The sequence below is a fragment of the Herpailurus yagouaroundi genome, unplaced genomic scaffold (assembly GCF_014898765.1).
Source record: "Herpailurus yagouaroundi ecotype Mexico unplaced genomic scaffold, PumYag 161, whole genome shotgun sequence".
NCBI classification, from domain to species: Eukaryota; Metazoa; Chordata; class Mammalia; order Carnivora; family Felidae; genus Herpailurus; species Herpailurus yagouaroundi.
The window spans coordinates 6,246,049-6,264,395 of NW_024412402.1; the positions used below are offsets into that span (position 1 = coordinate 6,246,049).

Here is an 18,347-nt window from a genome sequence, read left to right on the forward strand (position 1 = left end):
AAAGGAAAATGGAGGAAGGAAGGAAAATCATGAGGTATTATGAACTTTCTGCCAGTAAAATATAAATTTTAGATGAAACGGGACAAATTTCTAACAATTTTCAAAATTCACACAAGAAGAAGTAACCCAAAAAATCCAAAAATGCTGTAGGTATCAAAAAGACTGCTTTACCATAATGAAAAGCACGCCTACAAAAACATGTAATTCTAAGCTCAGACGATCTCAGATGAGAGAGCATTTCCCAATTCATTCAATGGGGCCAGAATAATCTTGATACTAAAACCCTGACAAGAATGTAATAAGAAAAGTAAAGGCCAGTTTTTCTCATGAACATACGTGCAAAAACCCTTAACAAAATATGAAAAATTCCATGAAAATATGGTCAGTGTCTTCTGGCAACACATGGTTTAACACTTAAAGTGAATAAACATAATTCACATGAACAGAATAAAGGAAAAGACCCACGTAATCATTCCAATAGATCTAGAAAAAAACAGTTGATAAATTTCAACAGCCATTCATAATTTTTTAAAAAACTCTGCAAAACAGGAATAGAAGGAATCTTTCTTTACCTAATAAATGGAATTTACAAAAAGCCTACAGCATACTTAATGATGAAATATTGAAAACTTTCCCCCCTGATATTAGGGGACAAAGATGCCCAGTATCACCAGTTCTATTCAGGATTGTACCAGAGGTCTTAGTAAGTGTGATCGGGCAAGAAAAATAAACGTTGCAAGGACCTGAAATAAAGAAATAAAAGCCATCATTCACAGACAATATAATTGTGCACAGAAAAAAAAAATCTTTACAAAAAATTACTGATCAACTATTAGAATTAGCAACTGAACTTATCAATGTCATTAGATACAGAGTAGATATAAAAATATCAATTTCTTTCTCAAATTTGGGCGTCATCCTTGTGCAGAGGCCGTGCTAATCTCGGTATTGTTCTAATTTTAGTAAATGTGCTGCCGAAGCAAGCACAAAAACATCGATTTGTTTTTAGATGCCAGCAACAAAACAATTAAAAAATGTAATTCCAGGGGCACCTGGGTGGCGCAGTCGGTTAAGCGTCCGACTTCAGCCAGGTCACGATCTCGCGGTCTGTGAGTTCGAGCCCCGCGTCGGGCTCTGGGCTGATGGCTCAGAGCCTGGAGCCTGTTTCCGATTCTGTGTCTCCCTCTCTCTCTGCCCCTCCCCCGTTCATGCTCTGTCTCTCTCTGTCCCAAAAATAAAAAAAATAAAAACGTTGAAAAAAAAAATAAATAAAATAAAAATGTAATTCCAAAAATGACAACACTTACAATACCTTGAAAAACATCAAAGATCTAGGAATCAATTTATGGAAGATACGGAAGAACTTTATACAGAAATTAAAGAAAACCTACATAAGCAGGATATACAATGTTCATAGATTAGAAGATGTCAATTCCAAATTATCTATAGTCACTGTAAACCTAATCAAAATCCCTGGAAATCTGTATGTGTGAAACTGACAAACTGATTCTAAAATGTATATGGCAATACAAAAGATTAAGAATAAACAAGATGATCTTAGGACGTTCAAAACTGGAAGATTTATTGTACTGGAAATCAAAATTCATAAAGCTATACTAATTAAGACAGTGTGATATTGCTACGAGTAGACAAACGTACCAATGGAACAGGTAAAAGAGCCCAGAAACAGAGCCCTACATAGACCCGTGGTTTATGACAAAGGCACAGTACTGGGAAAAACACAGTGAAAGCTACTGGGGTCAGTCAGCTAACTGGGAAAGGTCAAACAGCAAAACTTCTGGGAGATAACACAGAATGTCCTCATGACATAATGATTTCCTCAACAGGGCACGATACCGTTAACTAATCGTGAAGGGAAAGACTAGTAAATTGGACGATGTTAACAGTGTAAAAATTTGTTTTCATCAAGCCATCAGGAGCGAAAAACCAGAGTGGCAGAAGATATATGCAATGCATATAAAAAGTTTCCGTAACTGGGTATCTTTTTTTACAGTTCTTACACATCAATACGTTAGCAAGACAGTAAATCCAACAAAACAAGGAGGCAAGAGACTTAACTAGGTATTGCACAAAATAGCCAAAGGCCAATAAGCATGTAAAGAGATGCTCAACATCGTTAGTGTGCAAAGGGCAAATTAAAACAGTATTGCACATCTACCATAATGGCTATAATTAAAAATACTGACAAAACCAAATCTTTTTTTTTTTTTTTAATTTTTTTTTTCAACGTTTATTTATTTTTGGGACAGAGAGAGACAGAGCATGAACGGGGGAGGGGCAGAGAGAGAGGGAGACACAGAATCGGAAACAGGCTCCAGGCCCTGAGCCATCAGCCCAGAGCCCGACGCGGGGCTCAAACTCACGGACCGTGAGATCTTGACCTGGCTGGAGTCGGGCGCTTAACCGACTGCGCCACCCAGGCGCCCCGACAAAACCAAATCTTGACAAGGATACAGGGTAACAGGAGCTCACCAACTACCACGGGAGTTTCAGTTGGCATAATGGCTTTGGGAACTTGTGGGACAGTGCCTAATAAAGACGTAGTCATCTATCCCTGTGACCCTTTGTGACCCACATGCCCTGTGGCCCAGTAATTCCACTCACAGTTCCATACCAACAGAAATGCATTCGTGTGTGGATGGAAATACATGCACATGCATGCTCCTGGCAGTGTTAGATAGTAGCCAAAACCTGGAAACCAAAATGACAACTAGCAGAATAAACTGCAAGATAGGGGCATGTAAAGAAATACAGTAAACCAAGCAATGAAAATGGATAAACTACTGCTACAATGAATCATTCCTTCTATCCCATCTCTGCTATACCCCAGCCCTTCATTCAGTCCTCGCCTCTGGTTCATTCATTATTTCAACTATTCTATGTACGTACTTCACGCTTCTCTCTTGAAGCAGGTAGGATAAAAATGCGTTCATGCACCTTGGAGTTCTGAAAGGAGCTAACAAATGCAAGCAGAGGAGGGCTGCAATTCCGGCTAGCCAAAGAAAGCCTAAACCCAGTCTCAAGGGAATTTATCCTGAGGTCAAGTGCCCTGACCAAACCCTTAAATCGTTTTGGGTAAGGGTCAAATACATTTCTTCCCTCTCTCCTCCCATCACCTTCCTGGCCCTCATCCTGCTTTTTCACAATCCTTTAAACATGGGAAAACCATTCTTGGCCTGAGGCAGTTTGTGGACCCCTTAAGAAACCAGGCTGTACCCAAAGCACCCAGTGAAAGTGAGTTAAAAGACATTACTCCTCAGCACTCCACTGGGTGGTTTGGGTGGCTCCAAATGACAGAAATTACCCCACACCAAACATACAAATGTCCATCTGTTCCTGTCTTGGTCAATTATAGATTCCCAAGAACTGACCAGAAGGTAGCACATGTGGAAAGGTACAAACCAAAAGATTTTACAAGAGCGCCAAGGACAGTTGAACGGTTGTTCAAAGCACAGGCTATGCAGTGAGACTGCCAAAGGTTCGTGTCCTGGCTCTAGTGCCTAAAACATCCATGACCTTGGACAGACCAGTCCCCGTCATCATCCCAGGGCCATTACAGAAAGTGAAATAATACAACTGGGCACAGGGCTCAATGATGACAGAGATTAAAAAGTGAACAGCAGGGGCGCCTGGGTGGCTCAGTCGGTTGAGCGTCCGACTCCGGCTCAGGTCACGATCTCACGGTCCGTGAGTTCGAGCCCCATGTCGGGCTCTGTGCGGACGGCTCAGAGACTGGAGCCTGCTTCCGATTCTGTGTCTCCCTCTCTCTCTGCCCCTCCCCCATCCATGCTCTGTCTCTGTCTCAAAAATAAATAAACATTAAAAAAAATTAAAAAAAAAAGTGAACAGCAAACGGTGGCCCCCAGAATTTTAAACAGTGAAGCAAATTACAGGGTAAGAAGACGGATCAATTTCCCATGAAACCACGATCCTCGCATTGAGCTCTGAAACACAAACACAGCTCTGAAATTCTGTAAACGATTGCCTACTGTTAATTTAGTCAAAATGTAAGAAGGTCGGTTTTAAGCGAATTTTTTTTTTAAATGTCTTTTTTTTTTTTTTTAATTTTTTTTTTTTTAACTTTTATTTATTTTTGAGACAGAGCGAGACAGAGCATGAACTGGGAAGGAGCAGATAGAGAGGGAGACACAGAATCTGAAACAGGCTCCAGGCTCTGAGCTGTCAGCACAGAGCCCGATGCGGGGCTCGAACTCACGGACCGTGAGATCATGACCCGAGCCGAAGTCGGACGCCCAACCGACCAAGCCACCCAGGCGCCCCTAAGTGAAAAAAATTTTTGCCTTCTAAATTACAAAGTAGACACACTTTGTGCAGTGCAACTAGCAAAGGGGGCGTGGGACACCAGCCACCACTAGGGGCTGCTCAAGAATCCACAAGATTCTCAACCCTTTCATCTGCTTTTTTTTTCTTTTAAAGAAGAAAAAATGAAGCACCTGGGTGGCTCAGTCGGTTAAGCGTCCAACTTCGGCTCAGGTTGTGATCTCACAGTTGACGAGTTCGAGCCCCGCTTTGGGTTCTGTGCTGACAGCTAGGAGCCTGGAGCCTCCTTCGGATTCTGTGCCTCCCTCTCTCTCTGTCCCTCCCCAGATCCTGCTCTGTCTCTGCCTCAAAAATAAAATATAAACATTAAAAAGAACCTTGTTTTTAAAGAAGAAAAACTGGAACATGACAAATGCTTACTGGGTCCACTGATTTCCAGAAAATGTGTGCTTAAATGAAGGCCATCCTGGACACCAAAGGTACAACAGATACTTTTATTGCACATTTATAAAATCTGCATAGTTGTATTGAGTGTTCTTCCCGCCCACTATTCCCTCATTAACTTTAAAATTTGGTTAAAACACAATATCCAATCTGGAGCCTTTTAAAAATGGTCAACAGGGGATAGTTCTCTCTCTACATATACATATATATATATTCTTTTTTTTTTTTCTTTTTACAAACCCTCACCCCTTATTTTTTTTTCGGAGCACAAAAGGGGAGGGGCATCCAAACGTTCTCTGGGGCCAGCAGCGGCCTCAGACACCTGCTGTTGACAGTTTTCGGATGCCAGAAGCTTTTACTGAAATCCCAACGCTCTCCTGTCTTAGTGACGGTTCACAACGCCGTTCAGTCTAAGGTCCTTACTGCTTTCCTTTCTTTCACTCGGGACTGTGAGGTTTTCTGGTTTATTTAAAAAATATAAAATGAGAGAGAGAGAGAAGAAAGGAAAGGCAGTTTTCTTTTGACTTTGCAGCCCTTGCTGCCACGTGCCCTTAGGTTTCTACCCACATGTGAAGGGCGGTAGTTCATTAGCAATGCATTTTGTCTTCTCCCATCAAGAGACAGGCGAGGCTCAGAGCTCTCATCTCTTGCCATTTAGAACTTTGAAATGTCATCTGTATTTGATAAAATAACTAGTAGCTGTTCATCTGGTTCAGGTTCTGATGGATCACCCTTCTATTCCACTGTCAAAAATATTTATGCCTGCAGGATAATTTTAAAAGTGGCAAGAGAGTTACAAAAAAGCTCGAGCATTCGAACACGCGTGTAGGTACAAGAGGCATTTCAGGTCTTGTGACGTAATTTGATACCTTAATACAATGGTTCTTGTCTTTTGTGATGAAATTGCTTTTATGATTCTGTACCTAAAAAGTGCAATTTTATTTTCAATCCTTCTTTACACGCAGAGCATGGTTGGGGGCTGGATCTGAATCTTACTTTCCCACCTAATTCCTTCCCCAGGGCAAACACTGTGATGACAGACTTCTGTGCAACAGGCAGGCAGCCACGGACCAAAGTGGGCCTTGAACATGTGGGGGCTTACTTCACTGTCACAGTTGACACCCCCTGGATTGACTCCATGACAGCTGCAAATCGGCTACAAAGGTCATAGGGAGAATTGGGTCGAATAGTTGGAGGCTCCTTCAAGACAATGATTTCCGCAGAAGGATCGAGAAGTCTGGGTAGGAACTCCCCTAAGCACAGCTGTAGATTTTCTGTGGAGGGAAAGCAGATGGTTACATATACAGCTAAACAGATCTCTGAGTAAAAACTAGTTAAGTCTGCAACTATATGGGAAGGTCTTCCACAGAGTCCATCCATCACCCAGCCTCGAAGGTCACTGCATTGTGCTGGCCAGCTAACAACAAATAACAATTCCTTTAAGCCGAACCAGGAGCAAAGACTACTTGCCAGATATACCAAAGAGTGAGGTCACTGCTTTAAGCCGTATGATGTGTGCCAGGATAACACTACCTATTCATTTCACTGGCAGGCCTTCTAATCTACCATCCGTCTAAAATTTGAAAAACTGGACAGGCTACTCTCTACCATAAATAGAATGGTGTATTTTCTTTGGATGATTAAAGCATACCAATGTGCACACATGGCATTAAGTAAAGGTATATCACACACACACACACACACACACACACACACACACACAGACATAGTCTAAAGAAAAACCCAAGACGTTAAAAGGAAATTCATATTAATACTGTAAATGTAAACACTTCAATAAGTCAATAGGATATCTTTACATCAGTGAGAAACTAACCAAGAGGCTTCATATTAGAATACATACCAACTTTCTAAGTCTACCAAACTCACCTAAAAATGACTAGTTTTAAGCTCCCCTCTCCAAAATGCTTTGGACAAGCAAGACTCTTTCATTTGCTATCCTACTAAGCTCAAGGGCATCACAGTTAATAGTGGGTGTTCTGTCTTACAACTTCAAGTCACAGGAAAATTGAGTTATAGCACCATCAGGTAATCAAAGTGCATAAACATTTTGATTTTTAAACTATAAAATTGGAGTTCAGATTTTGACAGATGAAAAAGTAATGCAAGTCTGACATCCCTGGAGAGGAGAAAAATTTTTAACAGGACTTCTGGGCTGTTTGTGAAGTCTTCAGTAGCCACAGAGGAGGTGAAGGAAGGTTAAGAGGGACAGAGGCCTAGGATCCTGTCCCTTGTTTCAGTAGAGCAGAGCCACTTCCAACCAACTTCGATGCTTCAATAATCCTTTAAAAAGGTTTGATAACCAGTGCTATTGAGTAAAAGCATTGTAATTTCTAAAAGTCTCAAGAGCCTTAGAAATTATTGCAAGTGAGGGAGGGCTTGGGTGACTCAGTCAGTGAGTGTCCGACTCTTGATCTGGGCTCAGGTCATGATCTCACAGTTGTGGGAGTTCAAGCCCTGCATGGGGCTCTATACTGACAGCAAGAAGCCTGCTTGAGACTCTCCCTCTCTCTCTGCCCTGCCCTGTTTGCACTCTCTCTGTCTCTCTCAAAATAAATAAACTTAAAAAAAAAAAAAAAAAAGAAGAAGAAAGAATTTATTCCAAGTGCTAACAACAACATACCCGCAATATCTTGTCCAAGGTAAGAGCACCAATGGTTTCTCATGATCTCAATGGCATGTAGGTCATCCTTGGAGATGTCATTATTAATGATAAGGTGAATGCAGGGAATGATCAGCTCATTCATCACATTAATGCCCTCTGTTACAGAGTGGTCGTCGTTTGTTTCAAAGAGAGAAGCTGCCTTGGCATTCAGCTCCTATAGATAAAAGGCAGAGTGGGGGGCGGTGTCTGAAAAGGATAAATACCTATTTTAGAAGAGCCTAAACAAACGGTTCCCAAGCTTTACTGCATATTGGAATTTCCTGGGAATTTTAAAAACTACTGATGCCCCATCCTAGATACACTGATTTGACTGGTATGCAGGTGACTGGGGCACTGGGATTTTTAAAAGCTCCCAAGGCGATTCTAATGTAGCAAAGTCTGTGACCCACTTACCTAAACTTACAAGTCCAGGTCTTGCTTAACACATGCTTCAACTAAAAGGCCTATTCAATGGCTCTCGATCTCCACTGAGCACCACAATCACCTGCAGAAGACATGCTGATGCCCTGGGCCCCTCCCCAGAGCCTCTGGTTTGACAGTCCAAGGAGGGAACGCTCCCTATGTCATTGTGATGCCTGCTGAATGCTGAGAGCCAGTGATGAAAAGAACCCAAATCACTGTTACCACCCACCTGCAGAAGCTGAGTAGGACATGCAAACACAAAACATATTTGGTGATTTCAAACATAAAAGCATGGCTCTAATAAAATTCAGATCCATCAAATCTACAAGGCCCTTCTTTTAGCTTCAAAATGCCCTGCCACAATGTATAACTGATATGGAAATCAAGGTATAAATCAGAAAGTGAAAATCTTGAGACGAATACACATCATGACTGAATCTCCTCCATCTGGTAGTAACAAGGCAGTGGCAGGAATGCTGGCCCAGCTCTTCCCGGGAAGGGCAATCCTGCTGGGTGTCAGGAAGACAAATGCAAGCTCACAATCAGAAGGCAAGCCACCCCTCTACAGATCTCTGAAGGACGAGCACTATATAAACCCTTGGATAGGCAGAGGGGATATGGGTCTGCCATTCCCCATGACTGCCAAATGCAAAACAGGCCAGGTTAGAGCTTCAGTGTTGTATGATAGTGATATTAACAGAACAGCAGGACGAATTTTTTTTTTTTTTTTAAGTAGACTTCGTGCCCAGCACAGAGCCCAACATGGGGCTTGAACTCACAACCCTGAGATCAAGAGTCAAACAGTTAACTGACTGAGCTACCCAGGTGCCCCAGCAGGACCAATTCTTATAATTTGTATCTTTTAAAAAAACAAAACAAAACTGCAGTCTCGGGGCACCTGGGTGGCTCAGTGAGTTAAGCGTCCAACTTTGGCTCAGATCATGATTTCACAGCTCATGAGTTTCAGCCCTGCATCGGGCTGTCGGCTGTCAGCAAGGAGCCCACTGCAGATCCTCTGTCTCCCTCTCTCTCTGCCCCTCCCCGCTCATGGTTTCTCTCTCTCAAAAATAAACATAAAAAAAAGGGGGAGAGGGAGGAGGAGTTTCTTAGAAATCACCAAATTCTCAATCTTTTAGCTTAGCAGGGAACATAGAAAAAACACTGCATTTCTTCAAGACACATCTATTACAGTCTTATGATGTGCCAGACACAGAGAAAACAGCTGAATAAGAAAAGGATCTGTGAGGGGTGGCTCAGTGGGTAAAGCATGTAACTCTTGATCTCAGGGTTGTGAGTTCGAGCCCCACGTTTGGTGGGGAGATCACTTAAAAAAATAAAATCTTTACAATAAAACACACAAAAAGAAATAAGAAAAGGGTCTGTGTTCAACGAACTCACAATCCACTAGAGAAGCAATGCAGTAAACCGTGTAATGCAAGTGTACATAGAGGGCACAGAAAAAAGGATAACTGATTGTCATCCTAGCTTCTCTCGGGTTTGAAGAAGAATTATATTCATTTAAGTGACCTAAAATAATCAGGCTCAATGTACAACTACTCCTAAGAGTTTAGAAAAATCTACAACCTACCCAAGGTTATTTTGTTTTTTAAGTCGTATTTCTTCACGGCTTCAAGGAGCAGAGGTAAAGACAAGAAAATAATAAAAATCATAAGGCTTTACACAAACAGTACAAACCAGAAGGCACTTTCGTCGGTACAAAGCGATGACGGATTCCTTCACCCCCCGGCGGGGCCCCTTGGTCAGCAGGGCGGCATTGCTCTGGTAGGCATATACCAGGTAGGAGAGTGCCTCTTGGTACCTTAGAAAATGGTGGATAAATGACAGCTGAGTGCTCCTTCTTTCTCCAAAATCTAGGGCTCAGGCCTCTCTGTTCCCCAGCACAAAAATTTCTGTAGCTCCAATTATGGAAAATTAACTGTCCTAAGGACAGAGGCAGCGTGGGATACTCTGACTGCAGCCAGTCTCTGCCCTTCTACAGACTGGCCAAGAGACCCAAGGCCAATCGTGAAACTTCCCTGGCTTTCCATTTTCTTCAACTCTAAACCAGAGAAGGGGACTGCATGCTGACTAAGGTCCGTGACAACTCTAAACTTCATTTTCTGAGTTCATCTTTATCACAGAGAAAATCTGGCCATTACGTCTTTTCACCAATGTACCTATCACTACGTAAAGGATGAAAAACCACATGTGATGGTTAGTAAAACAGTGGGAAAAGCAGAGGTGCCCTGCCACGTGAGACAAGGGAGGGAACACATGGCTATGGTTCTCTCTGTTCCTGGGTGGCCACCAGCAGGTAACAGTGCCCTGACCAACAATCCGAGAGACATAAAAGGCCAACATACTTTCCTTTTTGGTAGAGTTCCAGACCCGTGAGGAGATACACAGACACCTTTCGAAACAAACTATAATCCTCATGCCACTTCTGCAAAGGAATGACTACCGTTAGTGATGATGGTCACCAGGAACTTTCTCTACACTTCCCACCACACTAAGTTTTAAACTCTATACAAATATTTATTGAGCACGTATGGCCAGGCACAAACACAACAAACACAAAAGCTTTTCGATAATGATGTGTTCAATATTTACAACAAAAGCCCACTGCTGACCTTCATTTTCAGTGAGCTATTACTTCCCGAGGAACAGAAATATTTATTTCACAGGAGCTTTAGAGTTTATTATTCTCATTTCCAACACCCCTGTCAAAGTCCTGCAGTTCTGGTTTCAACAGATGCCTCTCAGGTTCTGACAAAACCGTGCGTGTGCAGGGGACACGGAAGGACAAGGCTGTTCCAGTCATTCAGAAGAGCACTTGAGCTCAGTGGGGTGCAGTGGGACCCCGTTAGGTGTCACAGAACACTGTTTTCCTTCTAACACACTGCTTTTTTGGGAAATTTGCAGTTATGTATGCATTTTTACGCACAGAAGTTTCATTTGGAATACAGAAATGCTAGCAAACAGTATTATTTTACAAGAAACCAAACCATGAATCAAGAATTTTACTGCCTGGGTCCAAGGCTGGAGTAGGTATTAAACGGAAAGGAAGCATTAATTTACTCCAATAGAAGAATCGAACAAAGAAACCGGCTACTCTGAGGGTTAGAGCTCATTTATCCATCGGCACCCAATTGTGGGTTTTTGGGGGGGGAGCGGGTGGAGGCTAGTCAGTCCGTGATAACACAAAATTGTTACGTTTTGCCTCAAGAGTTGATGTTTTTGTTTAGCACACTTAAAGAGGAGACTTCACCTTGTACTCTTCCATATTCATGTCCTCTGGACCAATCTCCTGCAGCTTGGCCTGTGCCACCTTCATGATGCTGATGGACCTGGGTGGGCCGAGGTCAGAGAGCAGTGAGAGGCGCGGCCTTCCCGGCAGGGGTGGGAGGGGCTCGCGCCGGAAGCAGTGGGTGGTGCGCCTGCGCGCGTTTTCCTCCTCACCTTTCATCGTAGCTGAGATTTTTATCTGCAAACTGTTCCAGGAGGGTCCGCTCCACCACCCTCTTGGGCGCCTCATTTTGGAAAAAGTAGACAAGCACGTGCTGGAGCCGAGGGTCGCTGTGGGCCGTGGGCGTCTCCTTGGCCAGCTGGTAGAGCCTGGAGTACTCTTCGTGGAATGCCTGTTGACAAGGTCGGCAGTGAGCAGGTGGGGGCGCTGTGGCCTTCCGCTCGCACAACCCGATGCCTACGTTAGAGAGGTGTTGCAGAACTCCAAGAAGACTTGAAGGAGCTCCTACTGGGGAATTGCAGAGGCAAGTGCGGAACCTGGGACTTGTCTGCCTGTCACGAGGGCTAAAACTCGCCGTGGCACCGCAGACGCACTGTGCTCGTAAGAAATTTGTCTCTCGCATAAAATTCTAAGGAAAACGAGTATTTCGTTCTAATGAGTTTGGGCGTATCCTGGAGTTCCAAGGACCTGAATTTTAAAAATTCACATGAATGCAATTTATTCAAGTACCTTACATTTTATTCAGGTACCTTAAAAAGCAGGGCCTGCTTTCTTAGATCATCTTCTATCATGGCCCTCACACCACAGAGGCAGCTCTATTAATGGAGATCTCCTAAGGACCACGACCGGCCCTCCAGGCTAGTTGTGATCCAGTTGGGCACAGCTTGCCAAGGCTGCGTTCACCCCGAGAGGGGGCGCTGTCGGTGATGCAATACCGGAAGTGGAGTTTTAGGTGTTAAAGAAAAACACACTTCATCCCATTTTTTTTGCCATCTAATAGAATTACGGCTCCATTATTATGATACTTGTGGTGTAAGGATATTAGATTAAAAAAAAAACAGAGATACCTTAATAAGCCCTGCTTCAGACCCATCTCGGTCAAAGGTCTGACGGGCTTTAGCTATGGCCAGGATGACCCCTTGCATGGCAGGGCTCAGCATCACCTACCACAAGAAGGCACACAACACGGAGAGAAAAAGGAGAGAAGAAAAGTTCAAAAGAAGACTGAGTGACAGAGAGGCGAGTGGGCGGCTGAAGCGAAGCGGGGCAGCGTGCCCGTGGCCAGCCCAGATCTGCGCACCTGCCCCCCATGCACACCCACAGCCCCGTCCCTGCGCGGCATGTCGGGACTTTGCCCAAGACAGGCTGTTCCTATGTACTCTAATTTTGCGGATAAACTAAGACGGATATCTGAAAATATCTACAAATGGCGACTGCTGAAAAATAAGTTAAATTACAGGTCTCCCAGGGGAAGTGTCTGCAGTGAGAATTCCAATTTTGTTCTGTAATCTGGGTGTGTGTTCCAGTACACAAATATTCTAGAGTTTAACTAAAAATGTTTAAATGTTTTACACTTAAGACACTCGAAATTAGGCGATATGCTAATATGACTTTATAAAATCAAACGCTTTCAAAGATTTCGAGGGACAGGGTTCATGACTGCTAATGTGCAGTGACAACTCCAAAGGGGACGAACCATAAATAACGTGGGATCCAAAGCTTCTTCCAAAAGCTTTGGAATCAAAAACAACTTCGATTCACATTTGTTTTGCTCACTACACACCATTGCAAGTTTGATATTTGGGCAGAAAAAAATGGGCTAATACTACCAAGACAAAGCCTCCTAATTGAAAAGGCCTTTTTTTTTTTTTTCCTCTCATAATACCAAAAAAGGAACTAAACACTACCTTTCTGAGCCACTAGACCCTGCAGGGGCCTCTGTGAGCATATGCCTGGGTAGATACACACCAGGGGCAGCGGACAGCAGGCACAAGGCTCCAAGGCTCTCTTTTAAAGAACAGTAGCTAAGGTCAAAACCAGATAGGCCCTCTTGTTCGTTAGTTGTTTCAATTAGGAATATTTGTTTCCATATGAACTACTGCCAAACACCTTAAAAAAGTAGATTCGGTCACATGGGGAGGCAACAGAAGAGCAGCGACACACAGCTGAATCCTGCACTCATCGCTGTACCTCCTCATCATATCCATCTGCGTCCGCTCTAACCAGAATCCTTCCCACACTGGGAATCTCGACTTCAGAGGCCTCAGAGTCAGGCTGGGCAGCAGACTCTGTGTCACCAGCCTTTGGGGGCTGCTCTGTCTGCCCTGCGGGGTTTGTTTCCGGGGACATGGGCTTCTCGGGCTCAACTTCCTGAAGCTGTGGCAGCAGGATGGGGAGAAAGAGTAAGAGAAAACAGGAGAAATAAAGAGGGGGTGGTTAAACGGAGCAGAGACACAGAATAATGGAAAGGTGGGGAACGGTGGCAATTCTGGCTGGCAGCAGGCGCCATCGACGTCCTCACCTCGTTCAGCGCGGCTTCCACGCCGCCCCGCTCATAGGCGTGTGCTGTGTTCGCAATCGCCTGCGCCGTCTGCTCCTTTGCGATCACAGCGTGCTCAGAAGACAAACAGCGGACCCCATGGGAAGAGGCTACTGAGGGCTCTGATAAAGAATGGCACAAAGGAATCAGCATCTGATGATAAGCAATGTCTAGAACACTCTGTAAAAAGGCAAGCAAAACAGACACGGAGTTTCATTTACAGCCCTTCTAACGGGCCTTTAAAAAACTAACCCAGTGCAAATTTCCCCTCGGAACTAGGGACTCGAAGAGGTATCTACTTCAACGAGAGCCCACGGGTGGTTCTGTACAATTTAATGTGCTCCCAACTTTGTCCTGTTTCTTGATGTCGAGGAGCCTTACCACAAACTGCTGCTGGTTAGAACGCCCTTGGAGAACCCTTATTAATCCCATCATACCTTCTCCTACAACCCAGGAAACATGTGAAAACTGAACAGACTGAAAGTACAGGGAGCTGGTCTTTCTGATATTCTTTCTGCTCCTCAGGAAAGACATTCTGAAGCCACAAGCTGTGCTGTGAGGTTGTGCAATACCCACGACATGTGAACTATACATCGTGCAGACTGGATGCTACTGGATCACTGGCTTGCGTGCCCTTCACCGATACCTGGGGATGTGGAGAAATCCTGGGACACTGAGCTGCTGGACGATTCCATCTGAGGGATTTTGCAGGACTGTTCTTCTTCCCACTCCTCGACCTCCTGCTCAAACCTCCAGTTATCTTCCTGAATGTAATGCTTCAGTTCAACAGACAGGGCATCCACTTCTCCCAACATCTGATCTGATTCAATTGGGGCCGCCTCTGAGTCAAGAGCAAAGACAGAGTTAAAAGGGAGTGCCATCCAGCAAAAGGTCACCAGGAATCAGAAGGTCCTTTCTAGAAAGAAGGAAAATAAGACACTCGGTCCTTTTTCTTACTCCACGTGAAAAATACATACATACATTCATAATCCAACAGAAGGACAATATAAAGCCAACAGTCACAGCACACCAATAAGTGTACCTGGAAGATTAACAGGTAGGCATACACTGAATATCTGTTGAATGGATGGATGAATAAAGAGTAAGAATTTGGAATAGAGGCCAATCACTGGCAAAATAGCAGGAACGGACCAAACATTTCTTGGAAATCCAGAAAATCGTTAGATCCAATGGGAATTTCAAGCTGAACGGTTTTATCAATGTAAACAGTACAACTATTGTTGATAAGAATATCCATCTATGGGTGCCTAGACACTCAGTCGGTTGAGTGTCTGACTTTGGCTCAGGTCATGATCTCCTAGTTTATGGGTTCGAGCCCCACATCAGGCTCTGTGCTGACAGCTCAGAGCCTGGTACCTGCTTTGGATTCTGTGTCTCCCTCTCTCTCTGTCCCCCTCCCCTACTCACTCACGCTCTGTCTCTGTCTCTCAAAAATAAATAAATGTTAAAAAAAATTAAAAAAAAAAAAAAAAAGAATATCCATCTCAAGACGGTTAGAAGTGAATTCCAAGACATTTATACTGCCTCAAGTTTCACACATGTTAAGTGCTATCAGAAAGCCATGGGACACAATGCTTAGATGGTATATAGTACCTAGGGGATAATTAAAGGCTTTGAGGAAAAATGACAAGGATATCAAGGGCATATTAAATTTCATTTCTAATCCTGTGACTAAATCAAAATACAAAAGCCTACAGTAGAACAACACATCTACTTCCTGGTTGCCATTAACTAGCCTTTTCGTTAGGAAAATGACAGCTTCCACTTATGTGTTTCTACAGTAGAAGAATGAACCATATGTGTAATAACAAGGCTGCCATATATACGACCAACAATAGTCCAGTCATTTGTACGCCCCCCACAAGCAGCTGTTCCCTCTTTCATGTGCAAAGATGCAATTATGAAGATCAGTTACTGCTAAGTGATCATTCTCTCCATCCCCTGGTCCCCCAGCCACACTGCCAATTGGAAAGACAATGCACTCCCTGGACAAAATGCCTTCTGTGTTTTCTTACTTACTCAACAAAGTACAGCCTGAACATGAAACGAAAAGGTTTTCCACGATTTTAGATGTGAAATGCTGGTCGCAAGACCTCGTCCAGAAAATGTGAAAGAAAGAAAGAGAGAGTAATGTAAATGGAAGGTGACAGAATTTGGAGTCAGAATTGGATCTGGAATCCTGGGCCTGCCAGCTGCTTACTGGCTGTGTGACTTTGGACGAGCAGAGTACCAAGAACATGCAGGTAATGAGTTCCTATTGTGTCTTTTAGAGTTCTAAGTTATTAGAGAAATAAAGCTTGAAAGATGTAGTAAGGAGTAAAGTTCTAATATAAATGATAATTATGATTGCTCTTAGAATCAGTTGTATTATGAGGGGTATGAAATTATTCAGGCAGATCTACTCATAGAATCTAGCTATTCTCAAAGGACGCAAAACCATGTGCACAAAGATGGCACTAAAAAAGAAAAAAAATTAGAGACAATGTAAAAGTCTATCAGTGGGAAGCTGGCTTAATGAATTATATACATATTTCATGCAATGGAATTATTATGTAGTTGTTAAAAAGAATGAGTTGGTCCTATTTATAAAGATATAGAGATCATTGGGGCGCCTAGGTGTCTCAGTCAGTTAAGTAAGTGTCTGACTCTTGGTCTCAGCTCATGTCATGATCACATGGCTGGTGATTTTGAGCCCTGCGTCGGACTCTGCACTGATGGCGTGGAGCCTGCTTGGGATTCTCTCTCCCTCCTCTCCTGCTCATGCTCTCTCTCTTTCTCAAAATAAATAAACTTTAAAAAAAAAAAAACAGAGAGAGATCACTAATACACATGAGTGATGGGAAAGATGCAGGATAGAATGGAAAAATATCCCATTTGGGGGGGGAAATGGGGTGGGGACAGACACTGATAGATAAAACCTAGCATGTGCCTAGATCACTTCCTGAATACTGCATAAGAAACCTAAAGAACAGATACATGTTGGGCTCCAGGATAGAAGCAGGAAAGCAAACTTATTTCTTTTCATTCTATTTTGCACTGTATTTTTTAAGTGCATTATTACTTTATAGTAAGTTCTAATTCAGGGGCGCCTGGGTGGCTTAGTTGGTTAAGCAACCGGCTCTTGGTTTTGGCTCAGGTCATGATCTCACGGTTTTTGAGCTTGAACCCTGAATCGGGCAGTGTGGAGCCTGCTTGGGATTTTCTCTCTGTTCTCTCTCTGCCCCTCCCCCACCTACTCTTTCTCTCTCTCAAAACTAAATAAATTAGCTTAAAATTAAAAAAAAAAAAGTAAGTTCTAGTTTAATTATTTAAAAAAAATTTTTTGATGTTGATTTATTTATGAGAGAGAGAGAGACAGAACATGAGCGGGGGAGGGGCAGAGAGAGAAGGAGACACAGAATCTGAAGCAGGCTCCAGGCTTCAAGCTATCAGCACAGAGCCCAACGCAGGGCTTGAACTCATGAACCCAGGAACTGTGACATCATGACCTGAACCCAGGTCAGACGCTTAACCGACTGGGCCACCCAGGCGCCCCAAGTTCTAGTTTAAAAACAAAAACAAAAAGACTACAAGGTTGTTCCCTTCTGTGAGCAGTACAGATTCTCACCATCTCGAGCTTCCGTTAGGCTATTTTTACCTGCATTGAAGTGCGGCAGCTTGTCGTTAATGTACATCAGACAGTAAGCACTAACGTTTCTCAGGCCCCCATAAGAATCTCTTTCAAGTTCTTCCCAGGAAGATTCAGTAACAGAGATGTCATTGTACTTGAGCCAGACTTGTCGGGGTTGATTATAGACATAGGCCCAGTAGTGTCCAGCATTGGCTTGTCCTTCATGAACGAGAACTGCGTGCAAGCGATAAGGCACCTGCAGAGCAGAAGGCATATTCTTGAGTTAGGTTAAGCAACGTGAACGAGAAAGTGTAGGCTATTACACTTCAAGCTTACTGCCAACTATGAGACATAAGAAAATTGCCTCTTTATACATGTGTTTGATATGGGGTTAATATCAAAACATCTTGCTGATTCCATAGGAAGCAACAAAACACAGCCTTGGAATTTACCAAATTATGTTTCAACTCATGAAGCTTTAAAACCACATGGCCGAACGAGATGGCATCTTTGATGACTCTTTAAATTCCTAAAATCCCAGAGCTGAAGTCAAAGATAATGCAGACCTATTTATCCTCCCAATTCCAAACTCAGTTTACCTAAAAATAGAATCACTTTCACCACTCCTGCTGAGAAAAGGTATACTGCGTTAGGGACATGTGGCAAGTTTAGTACTGGTCTTGCTCTGTGCTGATTTTATTTTGTACCAAATTTCAAGTTAGCACACTTCATAATGAATCAGTCATATGGTCCTCATATTTCTTCTTCCAAGGGATCCATCCACCTCTCTGGGGTGAAGACCCTTTCAACGACATACTTATTTGTTTCAATGTTTGAAAAGCATTTGTTCTTTTTCAATATGGAGAACACAGAGAGCAATACTTAAGGTGCCAAGTAAATACTGAGGAAAAAGGAAAATCAGCCAGAGAGTCAAGTTAAGCCTGTATTCAATCAGTATTTTGGCATGTTTTTATGGCAGTGAAATTTGTGAAATAATACGGAAGAGCAAATGAAGAAAACCCAAGATTTACATGGCGTGTTCCTACTGTGCCTCCATGAGACCTGGAATCAGACAGAGCTCTCCTCCTCCTCCAACCCT

General features: G+C 43.2%; 1 protein-coding gene and 1 non-coding gene across 11 annotated transcripts in view; both read right to left on the minus strand.

Annotated features, from left to right (window-relative positions):
* Positions 1-883: 883 nt before the first annotated feature.
* LOC121035687 (U6 spliceosomal RNA) lies at positions 884-987 on the minus strand. The gene has a single exon (XR_005793026.1). It is a non-coding gene; the product is annotated as a U6 spliceosomal RNA (small nuclear RNA).
* Positions 988-4,781: 3,794 nt separating this feature from the next.
* USP28 (ubiquitin specific peptidase 28) overlaps positions 4,782-18,347 on the minus strand; it is a 67,661-nt gene continuing 54,095 nt past the window's right edge. For 6 of the 10 annotated variants that reach the window (XM_040483056.1, XM_040483055.1, XM_040483054.1 and 3 more), the window contains 11 exons: positions 17,276-17,504; positions 14,264-14,458; positions 13,600-13,739; positions 13,269-13,454; positions 12,146-12,241; positions 11,291-11,469; positions 11,100-11,178; positions 10,195-10,274; positions 9,527-9,650; positions 7,388-7,583; positions 4,782-6,020 (listed from right to left, as the gene is read on the minus strand). In XM_040483056.1, coding sequence (XP_040338990.1) covers positions 5,845-6,020; positions 7,388-7,583; positions 9,527-9,650; positions 10,195-10,274; positions 11,100-11,178; positions 11,291-11,469; positions 12,146-12,241; positions 13,269-13,454; positions 13,600-13,739; positions 14,264-14,458; positions 17,276-17,504 — 1,680 coding nt within the window. In that variant the 3' untranslated portion in view covers positions 4,782-5,844. Of the gene's footprint in view, positions 6,021-7,387; positions 7,584-9,526; positions 9,651-10,194; positions 10,275-10,994; positions 11,179-11,290; positions 11,470-12,145; positions 12,242-13,268; positions 13,455-13,599; positions 13,740-14,263; positions 14,459-17,275; positions 17,505-18,347 lie in introns of those variants that run through there. The other 4 variants (XM_040483058.1, XM_040483057.1, XM_040483059.1 and 1 more) reach the window with 3 other exon arrangements.